A 25,563-nucleotide genomic window follows, 5' to 3' on the forward strand; every position below is an offset into this window, starting at 1 on the left:
TGTGTGCATATACATGTGCAGTGTATATGCACAGTAACAAGGAGCCAATTGGCTTGATGGCAAAATCCTGGAGGGACTGAATGATATGACTGCCTGTGGCCCACGATGAAAATGAGTTTGACACCTGCAGTGTATCGTGTTGTCCCTTGTGAAGATAGAGTATATTAAAGTAGCTGCGGAGTTGTTGTCGCTTTTGTGAGATACTGAATGCTTCCTTTGTGAGAGAGCGGACCCTTCACCTTTACTGTCACTCCAGTGTTTGTGCTTACTTCTTGCTTTTTGGACATTTAACCCCGCCCACATGTGATTTACCACTCTATCGCATTAACACTTTGCCCCGCTGCCTATCAGCCGTCTTTGCTTGCTGTTTTTCTCCAAGGTCCTCACGTGTGCTTCATGTCATGCTTTGTCCTCATCGTGTGCATCACCCTAAACGGTGGCCTTAAAATGTCAGCTGATGGGCGAGAAGGGGTGGGGGGGGGGAATTACGTTGAAAGCTGGCTGGAATGAAAAGACAGACCAAAAATAAGAGTCTTGCTGCTGTTTGTCTGAGGAATGTAAACCAGTGCGAGCAAGGCGTCTCGTGTCTCAGCATGCACACACACACACACACACACACACACACACACACACACACACACACACACACACACACACACACACACACACACACACACAGGGCGTGATAACGCTGCACAGGCTCACTTTAAGGCTAAGGTCACCACAATTGGGATCTATTTGCTCTGAGGGTACTCCACGTGAATTTCATGTTTAATATTCTGCAGTTGCTCCTTTTAGGCTGCATGAACACCAATCTAATCAAAAATTACATTTTTTTTTTAAGCAGCGACTGCGTGAAATAGGGTGTGAGCTGGATGTGACGGCTACAGTTAGATCAAAGTGAGCTTACGGCAAATTAAGAGGCGTCGCATCACATGCTTTGCTGCAGTTTAGATGGGATCAAAAAGTGGTCACGCCGTGTGACAGTATGTGTGCGGCGGTTGTCACTTGAAATGAGAGGTTTTCGTCACGCCGACATAGAAGGAAAGGGAGATTCAGAAAGGAAGATGAGAGAGGAGGAAAACCTACTTTTCATTCAGCATTTATCTCTTTTGTCATCCCTGTGACAATAATTGTTTTGGACTTTGGGGTTCAGTTTGAGAATCTTCAGGATTGACTGATCAAGCACATATCTGAGTTATTGTGTAGAAATATGGGAAAACAACTACAAAAGTGTCAGTATGTGACATTAAACTATGTAATGGATTAAGTGAAGAAGTTAAACAATGTACTGATATGATACAGTTTCAGAGGTTGTTCAAATTAATAGTGCTTACAAAGTACAAAGAAGAAGAATTATGAGAAATACCTTCAACTAGAGATGTCCGATAATGGCTTTTTTCCCGATATTCTGATATTGTCCAACTCTTAATTACCGATTCCGATATCAACCGATACCGATATATACAGTCGTGGAATTAACATATTATTATGCCTAATTTTGTTGTGATGCCCCGCTGGATGCATTAAACAATGTAACAAGGTTTTCCATAATAAATCAACTTAAGTTATGGAAAAAAATGCCAACATGGCACTGCCATATTTATTATTGAAGTCACAAAGTGCATTTTTTTTTATCATACCTCAAAACAGCAGCTTGGAATTTGGGATATGCTCTCCCTGAGAGAGCATGAGGAAGTTGTGGGGGGCAGGGTTGAGGTGTGGGGGGTAGGGGGTAGCGGGGGGTGTATATTGTAGGGTCCCGGAAGAGTTAGTGCTGCAAGGGGTTCTGGGTATTTGTTCTGTTTTTGTGTTGTGTTACGGTGCGGATGTTCTCCCGAAATGTGTTTGTCATTCTTGTTTGGTGTGGGTTCACAGTGTGGTGCATATTTGTAACAGTGTTAAAGTTGTTTATACGATCACCCTCAGTGTGACCTGTATGGCTGTTGACCAAGTATGCGTTGCATTCCACTTGTGTGTGTGAAAAGCCGTAGATATTATGTGGCTGGGCCGGCCCGCAAAGGCAGTGCCTTTAAGGTTTATTGGCGCTCTGTACTTCTCCCTACGTCCGTGTACCACTCCGTACAGCGGCGTTTTAATAAGTCATACATTTTACTTTTTGAAACCGATACCGATAATTTTGAAACCGATACCAATAATTTCCGATATTACATTTTAAAGTATTTATCGGCCGATAATATCGTCAGTCCGATATTATCGGACATCCCTACCTTAAACCTCATTTAAAATGGGATATTCTTCATCTCAGTATGTTTATCGTGACTGACTTAATTATCTATTACAAGAACTGCTGTGTAAATCATTCACTGATGTAATTGTGTTACAAAAAAAAGACAAATGAATGTATATGTTTGTAAACACTCCGAAGTGGGGAAGGATTAAATAAGCTTTGCTTATTCCTACTCCTATTCGGACATGATGTAAAGAGAAACGATATGAAATTATACTGTGAGTGTGTTCATGTTCGAAATAAACTAAAAAAAAAGAAAGAAAAAGACATCTTGAAGCAAATGAGGCAAAAAAGAGTGCAGTACTTGACAGCAGCCAGCAGAGGCACAGTTGTTTCATTCTTCGTTTCCCGTCTAAAAAAAGGAACATGCTACTTGAAATGAGAAGGGACCACTGCTATGGAAAGATGGGCTACATCCACGAAGACAAAAACTAGCTTTAAAGGGGAACATTATCACAATTTCAGAAGGGTTAAAACCATTAAAAATCAGTTCCCAGTGGCTTATTTTATTTTTCAAAGTTTTTTTTCAAAATTTTACCCATCACGCAATATCCCTAAAAAAAAGCTTCAAAGTGCCTGATTTTAACCATCGTTATATACACCCGTCCATATTCCTGTGACATCACACAGTGATGCCAATACAAACAAACATGGCGGGTAGAACAGGAAGGTATAGCGACATTAGCTCGGATTCAGACTCGGATTTCAGCGGCTTAAGCGATTCAACAGATTACGCATGTATTGAAACGGATGGTTGTAGTGTGGAGGCGGGTAGCGAAAACGAAATTGAAGAAGAAACTGAAGCTATTGAGCCATATCGGTTTGAACCGTATGCAAGCGAAACCGACGAAACGACACGACAGCCAGCGACACGGGAGAAAGCGAGGACGAATTCGACGATCGCCTTCTAACCAACGATTGGTATGTGTTTGTTTGGCATTAAAGGAAACTAACAACTATGAACTAGGTTTACAGCATATGAAATACATTTGGCAACAACATGCACTTTGAGAGTGCAGACAGCCCATTTCAGGCGCGCTAAGAACATATATTTTTCCACGATTTCAGCACTCAGGTTAACCATACCTAAATAGACACAAAATACTGCATTACACAAGATTACTCGAATGTACTCGAATGATTGAAAAAAATAAATGTTTTTAAGCTAAATTTTTGGTAAACACAGTTTATGTATAATAATTTACGTAAAACCGTGAGTAATGAATAAAGTTTTCATCAATTAATATATTCTGTAGACATACCCTCATCCGCTCTCTTTTCCTGAAAGCTGATCTGTCCAGTTTTGGAGTTGATGTCAGCAGGCCAGGGAAGCTAGGGTCGATATTTTTCTCTTGATCATCTCCGGTGGCATAAGGGACGGTTGCCATCTCTGTCGTAGCATAGCTTTCGTCGGTAAAGTGTGCGGAACAAACGACTGACCATTTCGTCGGCTTTCCCCACAGCCTCGTATTTTGAACAAATTTCGTCCAATTTCTTGCCACTTTCGCATCTTTGGGCCACTGGTGCAACTTGAATCCGTCCCTGTTCGTGTTGTTACACCCTCCGACAACACACCGATGAAAGTGAGAAAATGGTGGATTGCTTCCAGATGTGACGTCATCGCTACGAGAGCGAATAATAGAAAGGCGTTCAATTCGCCAAAATTCACCCATTTAGAGTTCGGAAATCGGTTAAAAAAAAGTATGGTCTTTTTTTCCTGCAACATCAAGGTATATATTGACGTTTACATAGGTCTGGTGATAATGTTCCTCTTTAACTATCATTTCAGCCAAAATACCGCTGTTAAAGTCTGTATTAATTCAAGTATTTCAGGTGTGAAGGAGCGTCAATCTGCAGTGCAAAGGAGAAAAACCCCAAATACGTCAAATACACACACACACACACGCACACACACGCACAGGCACCACTGCGTATATTATGAAAGAATATACAATATATGAGATAGAGCACAAGTTCAGAATTAATCAATAATACAATTATGAACAATGAATTTGTTAGATGGCTAAAAATGCCTGGACTTGATCAATAATAAACCTGTGTGAAACTTTTTAAACACATAACAAAAGGCTTGTTTCTTTTTGAGGAAACTTGATAGCTGTGGGGTTTTGTTATTTGTTTTTATTGCTGCTGGTTGGACTGTTCTTTGTTTTCATAAAAGTAATGCTTTGTTTTCATAAAAGTAATGATTTGTTTTTGTCCTTGCTTTTGATTGGACAAAAATTCAGGTTATTTATCTTTGTAAGCCCTTAAGCAGCACAGTTACTGTATAAATATATATTTAGGAATTAAGCAGTCATCTTTATTGTTAGTTAGCACACGCTGTATTTAAAACATATCCAGCTGAATTACTGTGTTGCCCGTGCTATTATTTTACTGACAAATACACCACATGGTGGCGGTGTTATCAATAAGTCAGATTGACTTGAAATGATTCAACACCTCTACAGAACACCCACTGTGATTTTAGGATGTTTAGCCATATCCCTACAATCTTTGGTACTTATCCTAAACAAAGCAAATTTGTGTAAGATTTGAGTACAGTTGTTTGAAAAACATGGCCGCTGTCAACTAAAACATGAAACTAATTATCCATTAACCATTAACCATTTGTGTGATGATTATAAAACTATCTATAACAATATGCCAGCATGTGTTTCATATCATTTTGACAGAAACCTGTAGAGGACGCCACTTATGTACCTTACGGCAATGTGGAAACATGATATTATAGATGATTCAAAGTGTTGTTCTAATTATTCCTGTCCTTCACCTCCAGATGAATACAAGATGAAGGGAGTGGAGGAGGTGAAGTACATGAGAGGGGAGGAAAACCGGGTAAACGCACGCAACCAGGAAAACCTGGTGAGACACATGCACACGCACACGCGCACACACACACACACACACACACACACACACACACACACACACACACACACACACACACACACACACACACACACACACACACAGCATGACTTGTGATAAACCATAAGCTGCACTAAGACACTTCATCAGTCGTTGGCCTCCTCGTCCTGCACACACATTTATTTTCACATACACACACACACACAGACACACACACACCCGCACACACAGAGTGAAACCCATATTTATAAGCTTTCCATGTACATACTGTTGCTGGGTTGCATATGACGTCACATCCGGCACACGTCCGGCTCATTTGCGTGGTGGTCAAGCCAGCGTTTGTTCTCAATGGGTACTAGGCGCCTAGTCTTTCTCAAAGAAAAATGCCCTATGATTGCGTTGTTTTCGGCTGTATGAACCGTACAAAACGCGAAAAGGATCAACGTTTCTTCAGAGTTCCTCGAGAGGTAATCAAGAAGGGCGGAAGACTGCAAGATTTTATGAAACGACGATGAGAAAAGGAGCTCATACTCCAAACCAAGGGAGCAGAGCCAAACAGTGCACACGTTTGCAGTGATCACTTTAAGGTTTGTTTGATGTAGCGTATTTTTCGGAGTATAAGTCGCACCGGGGTATAAGTCGCACCTGCCGAAAATGCATAATAAAGAAGGAAAAAAACATATATAAGTCGCACTGGAGTATAAGTCGCATTTTTGGGGGAAATGTATTTGATAAAACCCAACACCAAGAATAGACATTTGAAAGGCAATTTAAAATAAATAAAGAATAGTGAACAACAGGCTGAGTAAGTGTACGTTATATGACGCATAAATAATCAACTGAGAACGGCGCCACGCCGTGGAAGAATGGCCGTGCGCGACCCGAGGGTCCCTGGTTCAATCCCCACCTAGTACCAACCTCGTCATGTCCGTTGTGTCCTGAGCAAGACACTTCACCCTTGCTCCTGATGGGTGCTGGTTAGCGCCTTGCATGGCAGCTCCCTCCATCAGTGTGTGAATGTGTGTGTGAATGGGTAAATGTGGAAGTAGTGTCAAAGCGCTTTGAGTACCTTGAAGGTAGAAAAGCGCTATACAAGTACAACCCATTTATCATTTATTATCATTTAACGTGCGTGGTATGTTAACGTAACATATTATGGTAAGAGTCATTCAAATAACTGTAACATATAGAACATGCTATACGTTTACCAAACAATCTGTCACTCCTAATCGCTAAATCCCATGAAATCTTTTACGTTACGTGAATGAGCTAAATAATATTATTTGATATTTTACGGTAATGTGTTAATAATTTCACACATAAGTCGCTCCTGAGTATAAGTCGCACCCCGCACTATGAAAAAAACTGCGACTTGTAGTCCGAAAAATCTGGTACTTCACATTTCTTCGCCGAGTGTTTCACACGGCATGTCTAAATAATAGAAGGCAAATGTGAGCGAAACCTAAAAGAGTTAAGTTTTTACCAAAGGCAGCAATCATATATGGATCTTTCAGCACATACACAATGTTGACATCTAGTTTTTGATAAAGACGGGGAAAAACACACGTACTCGTAAACAGCGTGTACAACAACAACAACAAACATGGCAGTAGATGCGAAGTAAAATCCTAAAATGCAACCTTACCCTGAGAAAAACGATGCATATTTGTCCGGGAAAGGCGCCTTGACCCAGCCACACAAAGAAGTTGTAGACTTCCATACTTTTCCAAGTTTTCATCTGTTTTGTCATGTAGAATGGTGTCTGGAGCACCAGATAGTTCGACATGTCTGGCAACACGACCGACGGATAATCCTCTATCCCTCGACAAATCTTTTTTGATAAAGTATAGGGATCTATTACATTGCATAGTTTGATTTTCTTGCTCGTATCTGCTTTTTGCAGGAAAATTTAGGCCTCTTGCGTACTCCGTTCGCGCGGTGCTTGCTGCACAACAGCCATCTTTATGATTGGTTGACCACTGCTTTTTTCCCAAATCTGGGAAGAAGTCACGTGTCGGAATACAAACAATACACTCATGGGTCTTTTCGTTAGGTCTGTCTGATCAGGTACTGTACGAGTTCATGTAACATGTTTATTATCGGGGTTGAAGCGGAGGTAGGCCTGCTTACTGTCCTGCTCAGCTTCTAAACATGAACTAATGTACTGTAAGTATAAACCATAGCCAAATCAAAGCGGAGGCTGTTTTAAATCAGTGCAGCTTCACAACATACACTGTACGCATAACACAGCTCAGGCAGATACAATCTTTTTATATTTAAAATGTGTTCAATACAAACAAAAATTACATGCTGACAGGCCTCAACATTAGGTACCCCTGCAATGTGCCAGTACAAGAATTCCATTAAAAATGTCTTTACAAAGATTATATTGCTCAGTTTGGAGTGACACTATTGGAGAGGTGTTCATTTAAAAATGTGTCATTATTGTAGCTCTATTTAATTAACTCATTATTTTTGTGAAAGTAGATAATTTAAACAGCATTTTTTTAATAAACTGTCGAGTAGTACTACAATGCTTGTATAATGTACACTGAACAAAAATATAAACGCAACACTTTTGTTTTTGCTCTCATTTATCATGAGTTAAACTCAGAAATCTAAAACTTTTACTGATACACAAAATACCTATTCCTCTCAAATATTGTTGACAAATCTGTGTTAGTGAGCATTTTTTTTATTTGTTAAGATAATCCTTCCCACCGTACAGGTGTGGCATATCAAGATGCTGATTAAACAGCATTATTATTGCACAGGTTTCTTAGGTTGCCCACAATAAAAGGCCTCTATGAAGTGTGCAGTTAGCTTTATTTGGGGTGTGGGGGGTGTCAGAAAAGCAGTCAGTATCTGGTGTGATCACCAATTGCCTCACGCAGTGCAACGCATCTCCTTCGCAGAAAGTTGATCAGGTTCTCAATTGTAGCCTGTGGAATGTTGGTCCACTCCTCAATGGCTGTGCCAAGGTTTGTGCATATAATATATACATTATACTTTTGTGTATATAGTAAAAGTTTTAGATCTTTGAGTTCCACTTATGAAAACTGGGAGCAAAAAAAAAAGTGTTTATATTTTTGTTCATAATGTATTCCTTTTATATGTCCAATATTTACACATCAAACATAACATACAAAATGTCAGCCAAAAGTTTGATTTCTGACTGATTAATTAGGATTATTGTCTTCATCATAGATTTTTTTGTAATGGCTGTTGTGGGTAGCAATTCATGAATCTGAAATATGACACCTTATGAACATTAAAAACAGCAGCCTTGAAGTGTGTTGTGTCATATTGTTAAAATGCCTATGAATAATGAACCAGTAACACAATAATACGATGTAGACATGTGGCCACAGCAGCAAGTACTAGAATCCATTTCAAGGATTTTTCTGTATTTATGTGAAATAATAACACCTGTTGATGTGTGTTTCAGGAAAAAAGTAACGTGCAACACAGGGGCAAGCAGCAGCAGAATGAAACAGCAAACATTAAATCAAAGTAAGTGTGCAGAAAACACCGTCAGAATAATGTCATAATGTACAGTATGTTTATCATTGTGGTTGCAGTTTGCCGTGCATCATACTGAGAGCCCTTTCTAATATATTGAGCCTTTGATATACAGATACATCTCCAAACATTTGTTATGAAAGAGTTGACTATTTTTTGTCACTCGTTTCAGAAAGTGAAACCCATATTAAATGGATTCATTACACATAGAGCGAAATATTTAATGTCTTTATTTCTTGCAAGTTTGATGATTATTCTTATAGATGATTAAAAACCCCAAATTCTGTTTCAGAAAATGTAAAATTATGTTTATTTTCATGCACTCACTGGGCTGCTTTTGCATGAATTACTGCCTAAAAATGGGGGGTGGCATGGATGCTCAGGTGTAAAAGAAGCTCAGGTTGGGTCTGGTAGCTCTAAACTTTCTATGGACAGATACCTCATGGGTTCAGGTCAGGTGACTTAGCAATCAAGCACAGTAACACCATGGGCATTGAAACAGCTTGTGGTACATTTGGCCGTGTGGGCAGGTGCCAAGTCCTGCTGGGAAATTAAATCTGCATCTCCATCGAGCTTGTCAGCAGAAGAAAGCATGGAGTGCTGTAGAATTTCCTGGTAGATGATCTACGTTGATTGTGGACTTTAGAAAACACATCAGAAGACATGGCAGTCAGTGAGTTTTCATGTACTAAATTAGTCTGATTTCTCAAATAGTTCTGTATCTTCTATTTCAACATCCTACATGTTAAGTCCCAGTTTCTATGTTTCATCTCTAAGGCGTTTTATCACTCGGGGAGATTGTTGTTATTTCAGCTTGTTTAGCTATGTGGTAATGTAAATATGTAAAAAGCTAGTGCTAGAAGTATTCAAGCTCAGGATCAAACCGATAACTACATTTCCACAGCTATTTGGTGCTGTTGGTAATGTTTTAATACGTTTAAATGACACTTGTGGTCGTAATGATCATCAGAGATAAACAAAAATATTTGACTATTTATTGTAAATACAAACTACGCAGTACATTATGTTTATTTGCTGATTTACATGCCTATGACTTTGTCTAAATTGTTGTATTTGGAAGTTTAAATTTTACGTCACTAAAGTATGAATAAAGATGATTTGAAATGAATAAGATCAAGGCAAAGATGCTTCATGTGATCGACTACTAATCTTTATTATTGTTATCTACTGACTAACAAAACACACAAATTGAAAACAGTCACGCACTGTTTGCATTTTTGAAAAGTGCTAGTGATTTATGTGGGTTCCTTAGACTTAGACTTAGACAAACTTTAACGATCCACAAGGGAAATTGTTCCACAAATTAGCTCAGTTACAAAGGATGGAAAGGATTTTTTTTTTTTCCTGGCGATGTCTATACAAAAATGTTGGTGTTATAATACGGCTGTTTATAGGTTACTCTCCACGGCTGGCGTCATGTCACATATTTAAAGTAGAACTTGCATTATTTATTTTTTTGCTGCATTAGCGAGTGTACCTCTGTGATCACAGCGCCGCTAAAAATAGTTCTTTGGTGTTAGCTCTTATAACAGGGATGTCAAACTGGTTTTCATTGAGGGCCACACCGCAGTCATGGCTGCCCTCAGAGGGCCGCTTGTAACATTAATAATTAATGGTTTTGCCTATATATTTGATTATTTTACTTCTTTTTTTTTACGTGCAGTGTAAAAAAAAAATCTGTGGACTTTACCACTGTTTTTTACGGAAAAAACTGGCAGCTTAGTTGCCAGACTTTTACTGTAAAATATATGGTGTGTTTTTTTTTATTAATGTTTTTTTTTACAACATATTACAAAATATATATTTTATTTTGGCAATTCAGCTGCCAGTTTTTTACCATAATAAAATGTGGTACCATTATTCCATTTACAGTAATACACCGTAAAAAACATCAACTGTGGATTTTACGGTAAAAAAAAAAAACTGACAGCTCAGTCGACAGAATTTTACTGTAGAAAAAAACAAACCTTGGTTGTTTTTTTTTCAACTTACAGTAACATGCTGTAAAAACCTCCGTAAATTTTACAGTAAAATCTATTGGTCACTTTTATAGTGTACAATTTGATAGATACTGTAACTTTCTTCAAAATCATAAGTTAAGCAGATATTTAAGTATTTATTAGAATTTTTAGTAGAATAGTTAGATAATTTAATATTTGTTGCAATATTGGACATTATTTTGTTTTTCTGTCAAATTGGGAAAAAAACCTAATACCTTTAGTAAGAAAATAAGAAAGTAGACAAAATATAAGGTATTTTATTGACGTTATTTCCAGGCTTCTGCGGGCCATATACAATGACGAGTAGGGCCAGATCTGGACCCCGAGCCTTGAGTTTGACACCTGTGTCTTATAATAACAATATCGCAAATACTTGACTACTGCTTAGGTCACAAGATAGAAATGGAGTACTCTTGGCAGTTTTTGGATGTTTTTATAGGCGGAATATATGTATCCCATTATCTTTATTGTTAGCCATCTAGTATGAGCCGTGTTTTACAATTCAAAATACACAAAAAAGAGAAAAAAATTTGTTCTGGTCTCGTAGAGGAACTGAGAATGATAAGAAACATTTAAAAAGAGTGCAGTTCCCCTTTAAAGTGTCTTCTTGGGACACTTATATGGGTCATATTATACACTTTAGAAATATTGACCTTTTTCAGCTTCTTTATCTTAAAATTGTATGCTACCCTGCACCTCCCCGCCTTGTTCTTTGCATGTGAATAATGTAGTAAAGAGCGGCGTGTCGGTCTCCCACAGAGATCTCAATCCGATCTTTAAAAAGTCAAACACTATCAGATTCAGGTCCTCCATGTGTTATAGAAATCTTAATTCTTGGAGAAATCTACTCATTTAGTGCATGGAAACAAACTGACTAAAAGCCTCTCCACTCTTGTTACAGACTGCCGCACCTCCATTTTATGAATTACTTTTATGTGAAAGAGGACTTTGGACCTCTGAGCCCAGATAGGACGCTACTCGGTTTATCGAACAAACTAATCGATAGATTACTCGATTACTAAAATAATCGATCGCTCCAGCCTACAGACGTTGTCTCTGGTTTAGTAGTGGCTCGACATGAGAAATGTGACATTTTGCAGTGACTCTTGTGACTTCAGCCTTCGTCCACTCTTAGAATTCTTGAATGGATTTTGCTTGACAATCCTCTCAAGGCTGCGGTTATCACTTTTTGTCGGTGCACCTCTTTCCTTTCAAACTTTTTCCTTCCTCTCAACTTTTCTATGAATATACTTGGTTACACCACTCTTCTTTAGCAATATCTTTAGTGGCTTACCCGTCTTGTGGAGGGGCCCAACGACTGACAAGTGCGCATTCTTCCCCATGATTGCGTAACCTACTGACCCAGACTGAGAGACCATTGATGAAAACCTTTGCAGGGTCTGAGCTCATCGGCTATTTCGGGTGTGACACTATGACTCTCCAATAGGGTTGTGGTGAGATCTCGCGAGAATAAAACCGGCAATTTTTATTTATTTAAGAAAAAAGCTGTCTTGCGGGTAGAGGACAGAAGCCTCACTAGCAGCCACCACCAACTGAAAGCCTAAAAGACCAAACCACGGGATCGCCGCCGGGGTTTATAATGCATGCAACATGGAAGTGGAGAGGAAACGCACACTACAAACTGGCTTAGTCGCCACCCGCCTAAGATGCTCTGTTTTTTTTTTTCCAAACAAAAGCAGCCATGACTGCCATCACACAGGTCAGTCATGGACGCCAAGATGCGATAGAACAGCCCTTTGTATATATTTGCATGTTACCTCAAGCAGCTATAGGCATATTTATTTTTTTCAATTACACTTACCATTTTTAATTTTTTAATCTCCAAGTCCGAGTCCATGGTTCTCTCCCGGAAAAGGGTGGAGTGCCATCTCTGGGTTGGGGAGGAGATCTTGCCCCAAGTGGAGGAGTTCAAGTACCTCAGAGTCTTTTTCATGAGTGGGGGAAGAGTGGATCGTGAGATCGACAGGCGGATCGGTGCGGCGTCTTCAGTAATGCGGACGCTGTATCGACCCGTTGTGGTGAAGAAGGAGCTGAGCCGGAAGGCAAAGCTCTCGATTTACCGGTCGATCTACGTTCCCATCCTCACCTATGGTCATGAGCTTTGGGTCATGACCGAAAGGACAAGATCACGGGTACAAGCGGCCGAAATGAGTTTCCTCCGCTAGGTGGCGGGGCTCTCCCTTAGAGATAGGGTGAGAAGCTCTGTCATCCGGGGGGAGCTCAAAGTAAAGCCGCTGCTCCTCTACATTGAGAGGAGCCAGATGAGGTGGTTCGGGCATCTGGTCAGGATGCCACCCGAACGCCTCCCTAGGGAGGTGTTTCGGGCACGTCCGACCGGTAGGAGGCCACGGGGAAGACCCAGGACACGCTGGGAAGACTATCTCTCCCGGCTGGCCTGGGAACGCCTCGGGATCCCCCGGGAGGAGCTGGACGAAGTGGCTGGGGAGAGGGAAGTCTGGGCTTCCCTGCTTAAGCTGCTGCCCCCGCGACCCGACCTCGGATAAGCGGAAGAAGATGGATGGATGGATGGATTTTTAATTTTAGTTTCAATTTGGGAAAAGAAGTTCAACAGTGTAGAAAATGCATGCAAAGCCATAAAACATTTCCAAATGCACCTTTATGGTTTGTGACTCACAACATTTTTAAAAAGTCTGTTTGTCCAGTCATTTATTTTGTCAATGCAGTTTTGTCAAAAGCTGGTATTGTCTCCTGAGTTGTGTGTATTGATACACTCCGAGTTTCCAGCATTCAACTTTTTTTTTTTTCAATATTCAAATTTAATGAGACACTGCATTATTAGATTTTTTTAGCCTTAATCCTTACCTGCAAGAAATAAAGGCTTGAAATATGTCACTCTATGTAATGAAGCTATAATATATAGGGCAGGGGTGACGAACTCATTTTGATTAAGGGCCATATTGCAATTACAGTATGGCTGCCCTCAAATGTATAACAGCCTCGTTACACAATTTGCACAAACAACTGTTTTTGATTATTATATTTTTGAATAACAGATTGACGGATAACTTGTCGAGGTGACGGGGAGATATTTAAGTATTCAATTTTGATAACCAATAAGTACTTTGAACATCTTGTTGCATGCACAGATTAAAGTGTAGAACACGTTGTATTGCTTGCAGGATTTTTTTTTCTGTCAAACGAAAGAACAAATATAATTTAGCCAGAAAGTGCTTTATTAATTCGGACGTTTTACAGGCCACATTAAATGATATGGATGCCACATAAAATAAAGTGGCTGGACCACATTAAATGCCACATAAAATGATGTGTTGGGCAAAATTAAATGATCTGGCTGGCCATATTAAATAACATGGGGGCCACTTTAAATCATATGGCAGACCATATTAAATGCCACATAAAATAACGCGAGTGGCACCTAAAATGATGTGGTGGACCACATTAAATGAGAGCTGGAGGACCACATTTAATGCCACATAATATATGATGTGGCAGGCCACTTAAATGAATTGGGTGCCACCTTAAATGACAAGGCAGACTAAATTAAATGCCACATAAAATGACATGTGGAGCACCTACAATGACTTGGTTGACATTAAATGAGAGCTGGTGGACAATGTTAAATTCCACGTAAAATGATGTGAATTCCTTATTAAATGATGTGGATGCCACAGGAAATTATACGGCAGGCAATTATAAATGCCACATAAAATGATGTGAGTGGCACCTAAAATGAGGTGGTGGACCAAATTAAATGAGAGCTGGTGGACCACAATAAATTATGTGGCAGACCATATTAAATGCCACAAAAATTGTAGTGGGTGGCACCTAAAATGATGTGGTGGACCACATTAAATGAGAGCTGGTGGAGTACGTTAAATGCCAAGTAAAATGTTGTTGGGCCACGTTAAACGATGTGGCGGGCTACATTAAATGAAATAGCACACCATATCAAATACCATGTAAAATAATGTGTGTTGGCACCTAAAATTATGTGGTAGGCCACTTTAAATAAGGGCTGTTAGACCAGTTTAAATGCCACATAAAATGTTGTCAGGCCACATTATAGGATGTGGCAGGCCCAATTAAATGACTTGGGTTCTACATTTAATGACATGGATGCCACATTAAATTGTATGGCAGACCATATTAAATGCCACATAAAATGATGTGGGTGACACCTAAAATAAGCCGGTGGACCACATTAAAGGAGAGCTGGTGGACCACATTAAATGCCACGTAAAATGTTGTCGGGTCACATTAAATGTTATGGCAGACCATATCAAATGCCAAATAAAGAAATGTTTTTGACACCTAAAATGACTTGGTGGACCACATTAAATGAGAGCTGGTGGACCACGTTAAATGCCACATAAAATGTCAAACCTCATTATATGAGGTGGCAGGCCACATTAAAGGACTTGGGTGCTACTTTAATGACATGGGTGCCACATTAAATATTATGGCAGACCATATTAAATGCCACATACAATGTGGGTGACAACTAAAATGAGGTGGTGGACCACATTAAATGAGAGCTGGAGGACCACATTTAATGCTACATAATATTTGACGTGGCAGGCCACGTCAATGACGTGGATGCCACACAAATTGAATGGCAGACCATATTAAATGCCACATAAAATGACATGGATGGCACCTAAAATGAGGTGGTGGACCACGTAAAATGTTGTAGGGCCACATTAAGTAACATATATTAAATACCACATAAAATAATGTGGGTGGCACTGTCACGCCAAATTTCTTCCCCTTCCAAACCCCCCCCCCCCCCCCCCCATTTACTTCCGGGGTCATTTCCTCTTACGTCATTTCCTCTTACTTACGTCATTTCCTCTTACGTCATTGACAGCGATCGATAGAATCCAAATCTCCTGAAAATGGTGGTGTCACTGAATGACATTTCTTTCCCAGGGGACTTATGTCAAACACCAGCAGGCTTCGAAAAATTCCAGGCGGAGTGTTAGGGGAAATTTCAGGCGGAGTGTTAGGGCCGCTGCTGGGAACTTCTGTCTTCGTGGTAACGTGCAAAAAATATTAATTAATATATAATACTGTTAAATGTCTGTACTTTAAATCAACATTATTGTTGAAACCATTTCACTAATATTAATTAATATATAATACTGTTAAATGTCTGTACTTTAAATCAACATTATTGTTGAAACCATTTCACTACAATATTGTGTGTGCTGCTGTCCTGTGTCAAAGCCGAAGTGTTATCGATCGCTGTCAATGACGTAAGAGGAAATGACGTAAGTAAGAGAAAATGACGTAAGAGGAAATGACCCCGGAAGTAAATGGGGGGGGGGGTTGTAGGGGGAAGAAATTTGGCGTGACAGCACCTAAAATGACGTGGTGAACCATGTGAAATGCCACGTGAAAAGTTGTCGGGCCACATTAAATTACATGGCAAACTATGTTAAATGACACATAAAATAACGTGCATAAATAATAGCATGAGTGGCACCTCAAATGACGTGATAGACCACATTAAATGAGAGCTGGGGACACATAAAATGTTTTCGGCCACATTATATGACTTGGGTGTTACATCAAATGACATGGGTGCCACATTAAAATGATATGGAAGACCATATTAAATGCCACATAAGACGTGGGTGACCACATTAAATGACAGCTGGAGGACCACATTTAATGCCACATAATATATGATGCGGCAGGCCACCTTAAATGATATGGATGCCACACAGATTGAACGGCATACCATATTAAATGCCAAATAAAATAATGTGGGTGGCACCTAAAATGACTTGGTTGACAACATTAAATGCCACATAAAATAATGTCGGGCCACTTTAAAAACGATGTGGCAGGCCAGATCTGAGTTTGACACCTATTATATACTGACACAATACATCATAATAGTCACATATTTTTCGATGTACCTGTTCTAATATCTTAATAGAGTGTGTAGGTGTACCTAATGTTGTGGCCTATGAAGATTTGTTAGACAGATACTAAAATTCCTTCCGGGGTTGAGGAGTTCTCACACTGCAGTGAGGATTTGTGCGTGCGTGCGTGCGTGCGTGCGTGCGTGCGTGCGTGTGTGTGTGTGTGTGTGTGTGTGTGTGTAAGGAAAGACTGGGGGGTGTGGGAAGTTGTAATGGAAAATTCTCATGATGTATTTGTTGCCTACCTCCTCCTCCTCGTCTCCATCCTCCAACTTCCTCCCTCCCTCCCTCGGCCAGTATTCACTCGTCAGAGAGCCAGCAGGAATTCTTCAGAATGCTGGATGAGAAGATTGAGAAGGTGAGGGAGGCGAGGTTGTTTGTTTTCTTATGATTTATAGAAAGACGGCTGGTTGTGACTTTCAGTATTTTCGTGAAAGGGCATTGGATCGCGCCTCTGAGAGCTAAAAGAAACAACGGGTCCTTAATGTTTGAAAAGACGCGGTCAAGTGGTCGTTGATAAAATTAAAAAGTAACACACATAAAAAAAGACACTAGTTTCCCAAAAAGTCACGCCGTAATTCATTTAATGTGTCAATTTAAGATAAACGCAACACACTATTGCTAGCTTTTTTTCAAATGTGACCTCCAGTCCTGTAGGTGGCAGTAAAACACTTTACAAAGTGGCGACTTCCATACACACTGCAAGCATTTTTAACTGCAGCGCCATCTGCTGGTATTGTAAATACGTACCTCAAACTGCACCAAAAATGTAATTTAGGAGTACACTCACACCACGTAATCAACTGGGTAATAAACCGAAAGCTTCAAAGTAATCCATACAGTCAAAGCCATCTGGTGCACACTGTACACGTGCCATGTAATTAGTAGGATGGCTCCTTCAATTATTAATAATAATAGGCGCCACCTTGCGTAATTGAAGTGAATAAATTGACTCAAAATAATCCACAAAGCCAAAGCACAGTACGCTCGCTCATACAATACCCAAAACCAGTGAAGTTGGCAGGTTGTGTAAATGGTAAATAAAAACAGAATCCAATGATTTGCAAATCCTTTTCAACCTATATTCAATTGAGTAGACTGCAAAGACAAGATACTTAACGTTCGAACTGGTTAACTTTGTTGTGGTTTTTTGCAAATATTAGCTCATTTGGAATTTGATGCATGCAATATGTTTTAAAAAAGCTGGCACAAGTGGCAAAAAAGACTGAGAACGTTGAGGAATGTTCATCAAACACTTATTTGGAACATCCCACAGGTGAACAGGTTAAATGGGAACAGGTGGGTGCCATGATTGGGTATATAAGCAGCTTCCATGAAAGGCTCAGTCATTCACAAACAAGGATGGGGCGAGGGTCACCACTTTGTGAACAAATGCGTGAGAAAACTGTCGAACAGTTTAAGAACAACATTTCTCAACGAGCTATTGCAAGGAATTTAGGGATTTCAACATCTAAAATGATTCCCGGGCGCGGCCACCGCTGCTGCCCACTGCTCCCCTCACCTCCCAGGGGGTGATCAAGGGTGATGGGTTAAATGCAGAGAATAATTTCGCCACACCTAGTGTGTGTGTGACAATCATTGGTACTTTAACTTTAACTTTAACTTTATCTACAGTCCGTAATATCAAAAGGTTCAGAGAATCTGGAGAAATCACTGCACGTAAGCGGCAAGGCCGCAAAACCAACATTGAATGCCTGTGACCTTTGATCCTTCAGAAGCATCAAAAACTGACATCAGTGTGTGAAGGATATCACCACTTGGGCTTAGGAACACTTCAAAAAACCACTGCCATTAACTACAGTTCGTCGCTACATCTGTAAGTGCAAGGTAAAACTCTACCATGCAAAGCGAAAGCCATTTATCAACAACACCCAGAAACGCCGCCCGCTCCGCTGGGCCCGAGCTCATCTAAGATGGACTCATGCTAAGTGGAAAAGTGTGCAATATACATGTTATAGAATGAATTCAAAATCTCCTCCAGTCAGTTATTGATGATAACTGCCTCCTTGCTTAATAGCAATGGATAAAACAATTCCAAATAATTCACAAAGTCGAGGCCAATGGCACGCTTACTAATGTACAAATACATCAAGTAAATGCACATGCACAGTATAATCACATCCTTGCGCTTAAAGTATGTGTCGTATAATATAATCTCTCCTCCCGACAGTTATTACCAATATCTGCCACCTTGCTTAATAGAAATTGATTAAAATTGTCCAAAATATCAACTAAGACAAAGCCGGCGGAATGCTCACTAACACACAAGCACATCTAGGGCCTGATTTACTAACGGTTTGCGTGTACTAAAGCACGTGCACACTTGATAGCACACGCGAAGCTGATCTGTTAAACGTGTGCAAAGTGGATTGCGTCTCTTAAGTGAGCAGAATAAGGCGTGCGATTCATTGTGTGTTCATTTGGTGTTTGTAATGGCATTTGTCACATAGAATATATATTATTAACATATCTCCTATATGAAATAACTTTTTTTGCGTCTTGAGCACATAGATGCATTGCACGGCTGCTTCTAAAATGCCCATAATAAGTGGTAGATGTCTCCTGCATGTTTGAAAAGATATCAAAATAGCATGATAACATGAATGTGCAATAAATGAGTGTCTCCTTGGTCTCCACGCAAAATCCTCATTTAAGTGAGGCGGTCTGCACCACTTAACAATTGTACACGCAGTCTTGGTAAATCACACGCAACACGCCCACTAATCGTACGCGCTATTTGATAGATTGCATGTGCTGTTTAGCATGTCATTTTTGGATCTTAGTAAGTCAGGCCCCTCGTGCGCAATGTAGATGTATCATGCCCTGTAATCATTCCCCCTGCCAGTTATTAAAGGGGAACATTATCACAATTTCAGAAGGGTTAAAACCATTAAAAATCAGTTCCCAGTGGCTTATTTTATTTTTCGAAGTTTTTTTTCAAAATTTTACCCATCACGCAATATCCCTAAAAAAAGCTTCAAAGTGCCTGATTTTAACCATCGTTATATACACCCGTCCATTTTCCTGTGATGTCACACAGTGATGCCAAATACAAACAAACAGCAAGGTATAGCGACATTAGCTCGGATTCAGACTCGGATTTCAGCGGCTTAACACTGTCTGATAAGATAATTACTAACAACTATGAACTAGGTTTACAGCATATGAAATACATTTGGCAACAACATGCACTTTGAGAGTGCAGACAGCCCATTTCAGGCGCGCTAAAAACATATATTTTTCCACGATTTCAGCACTCAGGTTAACCATACCTAAATAGACACAAAATACTGCATTACAAAAGACTACCGGAATGTACTCGAATGATTGAAAAAAATAAATGTTTTTAAGCTAAATTATTGGTAAACACAGTTTATGTATAATAATTTACGTAAAACCGTGAGTAATTAATAACGTTTTCATCAATTAATATATTCTGTAGACATACCCTCATCCGCTCTCTTTTCCTGAAAGCTGATCTGTCCAGCTAGGGTCGATATTCTTCTCTTGATCATCTTCGGTGGCATAAGGGACGGTGTGAGCCAAGACATCCAGGGGGTTTAGCTCGCTCGTCTGCGGGAACAAACTGCCGCCATTGCTTGCCGTGCTACCGAGGTCCGTTGTCCCTGAACGGCTCACACACTCCGGCAGATTCAATGGGGGTCTGGCGGCAGATTTCTTTGACTTTATCGTTGGAAATGCATCTGCTTTGAGCATCGCATCTCTGTCGTAGCATAGCTTTCGTCTGTAAAGTGTGCGGAACAAAACGACTGACCATTTCGTCGGCTTTCCCCACACCCTCGTATTTTGAACAAATTTCGTCCAATTTCTTGCCACTTTCGCATCTTTGGGCCACTGGTGCAACTGACACTTGTGATTTAGGGCTATATAAATAAAGATTGATTGATTGAACTTGAATCCGTCCCTGTTCGTGTTGTTACATCCTCCGACAACACACCGACGAAAGTGAGAAAATGGCGGATTGCTCCGAGAGCGAATAATAGAAAGGCGTTTAATTCGCCAAAATTCACCCATTTAGAGTTCGGAAATCGGTTAAAAAAATATATGGTCTTTTTTCTGCAACATCAAGGTATATATTGACGCTTACATAGGTCTGGTGATAATGTTCTCCTTTAACCGTCTTCATGCTCAATAGAAAGAAACCGGACAGCTCAAAATAATCCACAAAGCCCACATTATGCTTGCTTATGCTCAAGCACATCCATAAGTATGTGTCGTATACTTAATTGGATCTCCCCTCTCGCCAGTTGTAAACAATAACCGCAACGTTGCGTAATAGAAATTAATAAAACAATTCCAAATAATCCACCAAGTCAAAATCCACAGCACGCTCACTCACACACCAGCACTTCGAGTATGCCATTGTAGATGTGTCATGCACTGTAATAATTCCTCCTGCCAGTTATTAATAACCGTTGTCATGCTTCATTGTGTTTATAAAAAATAAACACGACTCAAAATAATACAAAGTTCTGATTGATACCACTTCAAAATACAAAATCATGACAATAGAAAAACGATAGTCCCTTGTGTACGTGTCATATCATTAATGTAGATTACTGCCAGTTAATTATAATAATTGCCACCGGGCATAATAGAAATAAACAAACCTAAAATAACCTCATTAAGGTAAAGCCATCTGGTGCAGGACGTAGTCATATAATCAAAAAGGATAGATTCTCCCGCCAGTTATTGATGACAACTGCCACCTCGCATAACAGAAATGAACAAAAAGACTCAAATGTATCCACTAAGTCAAAGCCCAGCATACAGTCGCTCCTATACACACTGGAAGGAGGTGGGGGAAAGCCAGCCGTGTTTCACTTTAGAGGCGTTTTTTATTTATTTGTAGTGATTAAAGAAGGCAATTAGAGAGTATTATGTGGTATAATATGAAAGTCAAATGTAAAAATATAAGAATTTATTTTTGAATTGTTTCCAGGGGAGAGACTACTGCTCGGAAGAAGACGGCGGGACATAGCACAGCGGCCCCCCCTAGAGATGACACCAACTGAGACCCTCACAAAGTGTGTGTGTGTGAGAGAGATGTGTGTGTGTGTGTGGGTGTGTGTGTGTGTGTGTGTGTGTGTGTGTGTGTGAGTTGAGTCAGTGTTTTAGCAGTGGGGGCGTGCATGTGCAGGGTTTTCCGAGCATCAAGCGGCAAAGATAGTATTTTATCAAGAGTATAAGTGAGAGAATGAGACAAAAAGACACTTTCTTCAGAGACTGTAGCCCCGCCCTTTGCACACCTGGCCCCTCCTACACAAACGGAGAGAGAAGGTTCCAAGACCAATGGTGTGTCCCTTTCCACCATTTACCAACAAGCAACCCCAAATATGGGGGCAGACCTAGAACTGAGGGGTCATGTGACGCCACATTGGGACTCCTTTTAGGGAGCAAGGCCAGAGGCGTTGAAGAGGGAACATTTTGTGATATTTTTTTTTTTTCAAGTCAGGAGGTCGACAACCTTTTTTTTTTTTTTTTTTATCCCAATGTCATTTTGTTCTCCTCATCAGCATCATACAGTGTCTCATCCTTTTTCATTTCACCAGCAGACATTCATTCTGTCAACTTCACTCTATTTTTATTGTTATTTTATTGCACACACACACACACTCGGGCACTGTAGCAACAAATGGAGCTGAGAGCTCAAGCGGGTTGGAGGATGCTGGGCGTTGCCATGGAAACAACGACCTGATCAGAATGTTTTTGACATGTTTACTGGAGACTTCCTGTTGTATTATTTGGATACTTTTTTTCTATTAAAATAAAAACGGCAAAGCTCTTAGACCGCAGTGCGTGCGCGTGTGTGTGTGTGTGCGTGCGTGCGTGTGTGTGTGTGTGTAAGTGTGTGTGTGTGCGCACAGTGCTGACTAATAGAGTGGCGTCATGCTGGCACCCAGAGGAGTGTGGAGTCAAGTACCAGAAGCCATGCAGTCATTCTGAGAATAGCCAACAGTATCAGCGCCAACAATGATACTGTAGCTACAATAGTCGAAGGTAAAAAAAAGTGTATTTTATTTTTAAAAAGAAAAACATGATCTGAAAACTTGCTATAGCCAGGGGTGTCAAACGTAAGGCCCGCGGGCCTGATACAGGTTTATTCCGGCTCGCGGCCTGCAAGATCAGTCTGCTCAATATAAAAAAATAAGCTGCATTTTTTAAATGAAAGAAACTGCTGTTCTAAATGTGTCCACTGGATGTCGCAATAGCAATTCAAGTGTAACCCACGTCACACATGACATCGTTTAAAGATGACATGTCAGCTGACTTTAAGCGCCCTCTGGACTGGCTGCCGCTACTTCAATCAGCGCAGGTGCAAGCAATCAGCTGCTCCTGTTGTGGCTGTCAGCAGATGGCGGCAGTATCGACGCACAATACTTTCTTTCATTGTAGGTTATCCACTCGACGGTAAAATAACGAGACTTAAGTAAACTTGACCATCATCTTTGTAGTTAGAGTTCCATGCAGCGCTTGCAATTGGTTGAATGCACGATGCGCACCCTGAACTCCATTGTAAAAATATGTGTTTCTATATTTGTCGTTTGTTTTATTTTATTTTATACTTAAATCTACCATGTTCACATTGTTTAAGTTTGTAGTTAAGTTACCTTGATTTCAGCTACGGTGTCAACTTAAAAACGGTTTTGTTTGTATTGTAATATTTGAATGATGGAAAATGAATATGTTGTGGTAGATGCAGATTTCACCAATGCGGCAAATTAGGAAAACACTCGAATGCTTTTCCAAACATTTTTAATGAACTGCCAACACGAAAATGCTCAACAGGAAGTACTTAAAGTTTAATGGCTTTTGTAAAAACACTGAGACAAAGTCTAAGTTCATTGTGTTCATGGTTTCCTCAGAAATGTGTACACATTTGTAATGTGTACATTTTCAGAATGTGCTTGTTCTGTTGTTGGTCAAGTAAGACAGAAAGCAATCTGAAGTTGTCTTTATTTTTAAGTTATTATGTCATGATTTTACTCCATGCAGCCCCTGAGCTAAAATGAGTTTGACACCCCTGTGCTGTACTGTAGCTCGAGGTGTTCCTCTTACAGATCCAGCAGACAAGCAAAAAGGTAAATAGTCAAAAGTAATGACGGGCCAAACACTGAAGCAGATGCATTATGAAACACTAGGAGTGATACTGTGACCGTCAAAGCCTTAATGTGTGTGTCAGTTTTAAGACAAACAGCATGTGGCGGATACAACTGCTGTCCTTTTGAATGTGAAGAATTCGGAGGAGTATCGTGTCGGCATCAGGATTTGTCGCCGTCTTGGATCTTAATAAGGTAAATGTTATTTTCTTGTTTTATTTGTCATAGTATCCTTTCTGCACACCTGTTCACGAAAAACAAACATGACAGTTACAGAAATAACAAGAACAGAGTGGATGAGGAAAATGGTGACAGATGCAAAAATATTGCCATTCCATATGTATCATGTCTATCTTAACCAACACAACATCCCAGCACACTTTAAACCAGGCAACACCCTGAGACAGAGACTAGTGCATCCTAAAGACCGGACACCCCACACCCACAAAAACAATCTGGTGTATGCTATCCAGTGTAATGATGAATGCTCTGATTCATATATTGGGGAAACAAAACAACCACGAAGCCGACGCATAGACGGACAAACTCTTCAGGCTCCAAGACTCAGCTGTCTACCTGCACCTCAGGCAGAAACAGCACTCCTTTGAGAACAAAAATTGTACAGATTCTGGACAGTGAGGACGAATTGTACGAAAGAGGAGTGAGGGAAGCCATCTATGTCAAGGTTGAAATACCATCCCTGAACAGAAGAGGTAGTAGACTGCGACACCACCTGTCTCCCACATACAACACTGTCCTTTCAACCATTCCTAAAAGACTCTGCAATTTGGCATCCAACAAATAACAGGAGTTAGAAACATTCTGCTCACAGAAGGTGACCATAATGCCATTTGTTTACAACTGAGTGCAATGCTAACGTGGGGGATCCATCTATTTAGGACTGGTGGTAGTAGATCCACAGCAACAATACCTCAATGCTAACGAGGGGAAATTACACTTCAACGGCCGTCGTTGGCTTTGACTGATAGGATTGTTTGTTTTCATCAAAACAGTTGTGTTTCTCACTACAATAGGGCGAAACCATCCTTGCCCAGGCACACCCTCCTGGTTTTGGAGTATAAATATTTGGGGTTTTGGCACTAGCCGCTAGACTTGATCTGACCAATTTAAGTCTAAGACTAGATCTGACCAATCTAAGTCTAAGACTAGATCTGACCAATCTAAGTCTAAGACTAGATCTGACCAATCTAGGTCCAAGACTAGATCTGACCAATCTTAAGTCCAAGACTAGATCTGACTGATCTAAGTCCAAAACTAGATCTGACCAATCTAAGTCCAAGACTAGATCTGACCAATCTAAGTCCAACACTAGATCTGACCAATCTAAGTCTAAGACTAGCTCTGACCAATCTAAGTCTAAGACTAGATATAACCAATTTAAAACTAGGTCTGACCAATCTAAGTCCAAGACTAGATCTGACCAATTTAAGTCCAAGACTCGATCTGACCAATCTAAGTTAAGACTCGATCTGACTAATCTAAGTCCAGGACTCGATCTGACCAATCTAAGTCCAAGATTAGATCTGACCAATCTTAAGTCCAAGACTAGATCTGACCGATCTAAGTCCAAGACTAGATCTGACCGGTCTAAGTCCAAGACTAGATCTGACCGATCTAAGTCCAAGACTAGATCTGACCGATCTAAATCCAAGACTAGATCTGACCGATCTAAGTCCAAGACTAGATCTGACCGATCTAAGTCCAAGACTAGATCTGACCGATCTAAGTCCAAGACTAGAACTGACCGATCTAAGTCCAAGACTAGAACTGACCGATCTAAGTCC

At 40.2% G+C, this 25,563-nt stretch overlaps 1 protein-coding gene across 2 annotated transcripts in view; it reads left to right on the forward strand.

The window, feature by feature from the left end:
• LOC133617758 (uncharacterized protein C1orf21 homolog) overlaps nucleotides 1–22,453 on the forward strand; it is a 76,781-nt gene extending 54,328 nt beyond the window's left edge. The window contains exons 3-6 of one of the 2 annotated variants that reach the window (XM_061977951.1): nucleotides 5,049–5,134; nucleotides 8,589–8,653; nucleotides 16,914–16,974; nucleotides 21,601–22,453. In XM_061977951.1, coding sequence (XP_061833935.1) covers nucleotides 5,049–5,134; nucleotides 8,589–8,653; nucleotides 16,914–16,974; nucleotides 21,601–21,639 — 251 coding nt within the window. In that variant the 3' untranslated portion in view covers nucleotides 21,640–22,453. The remainder of the gene's footprint in view (nucleotides 1–5,048; nucleotides 5,135–8,588; nucleotides 8,654–16,913; nucleotides 16,975–21,600) is intronic. The other variant, XM_061977952.2, reaches the window with a different exon arrangement.
• Nucleotides 22,454–25,563: the final 3,110 nt, after the last annotated feature.

This window comes from Nerophis lumbriciformis, linkage group LG18 (genome assembly GCF_033978685.3).
Source record: "Nerophis lumbriciformis linkage group LG18, RoL_Nlum_v2.1, whole genome shotgun sequence".
NCBI classification, from domain to species: Eukaryota; Metazoa; Chordata; class Actinopteri; order Syngnathiformes; family Syngnathidae; genus Nerophis; species Nerophis lumbriciformis.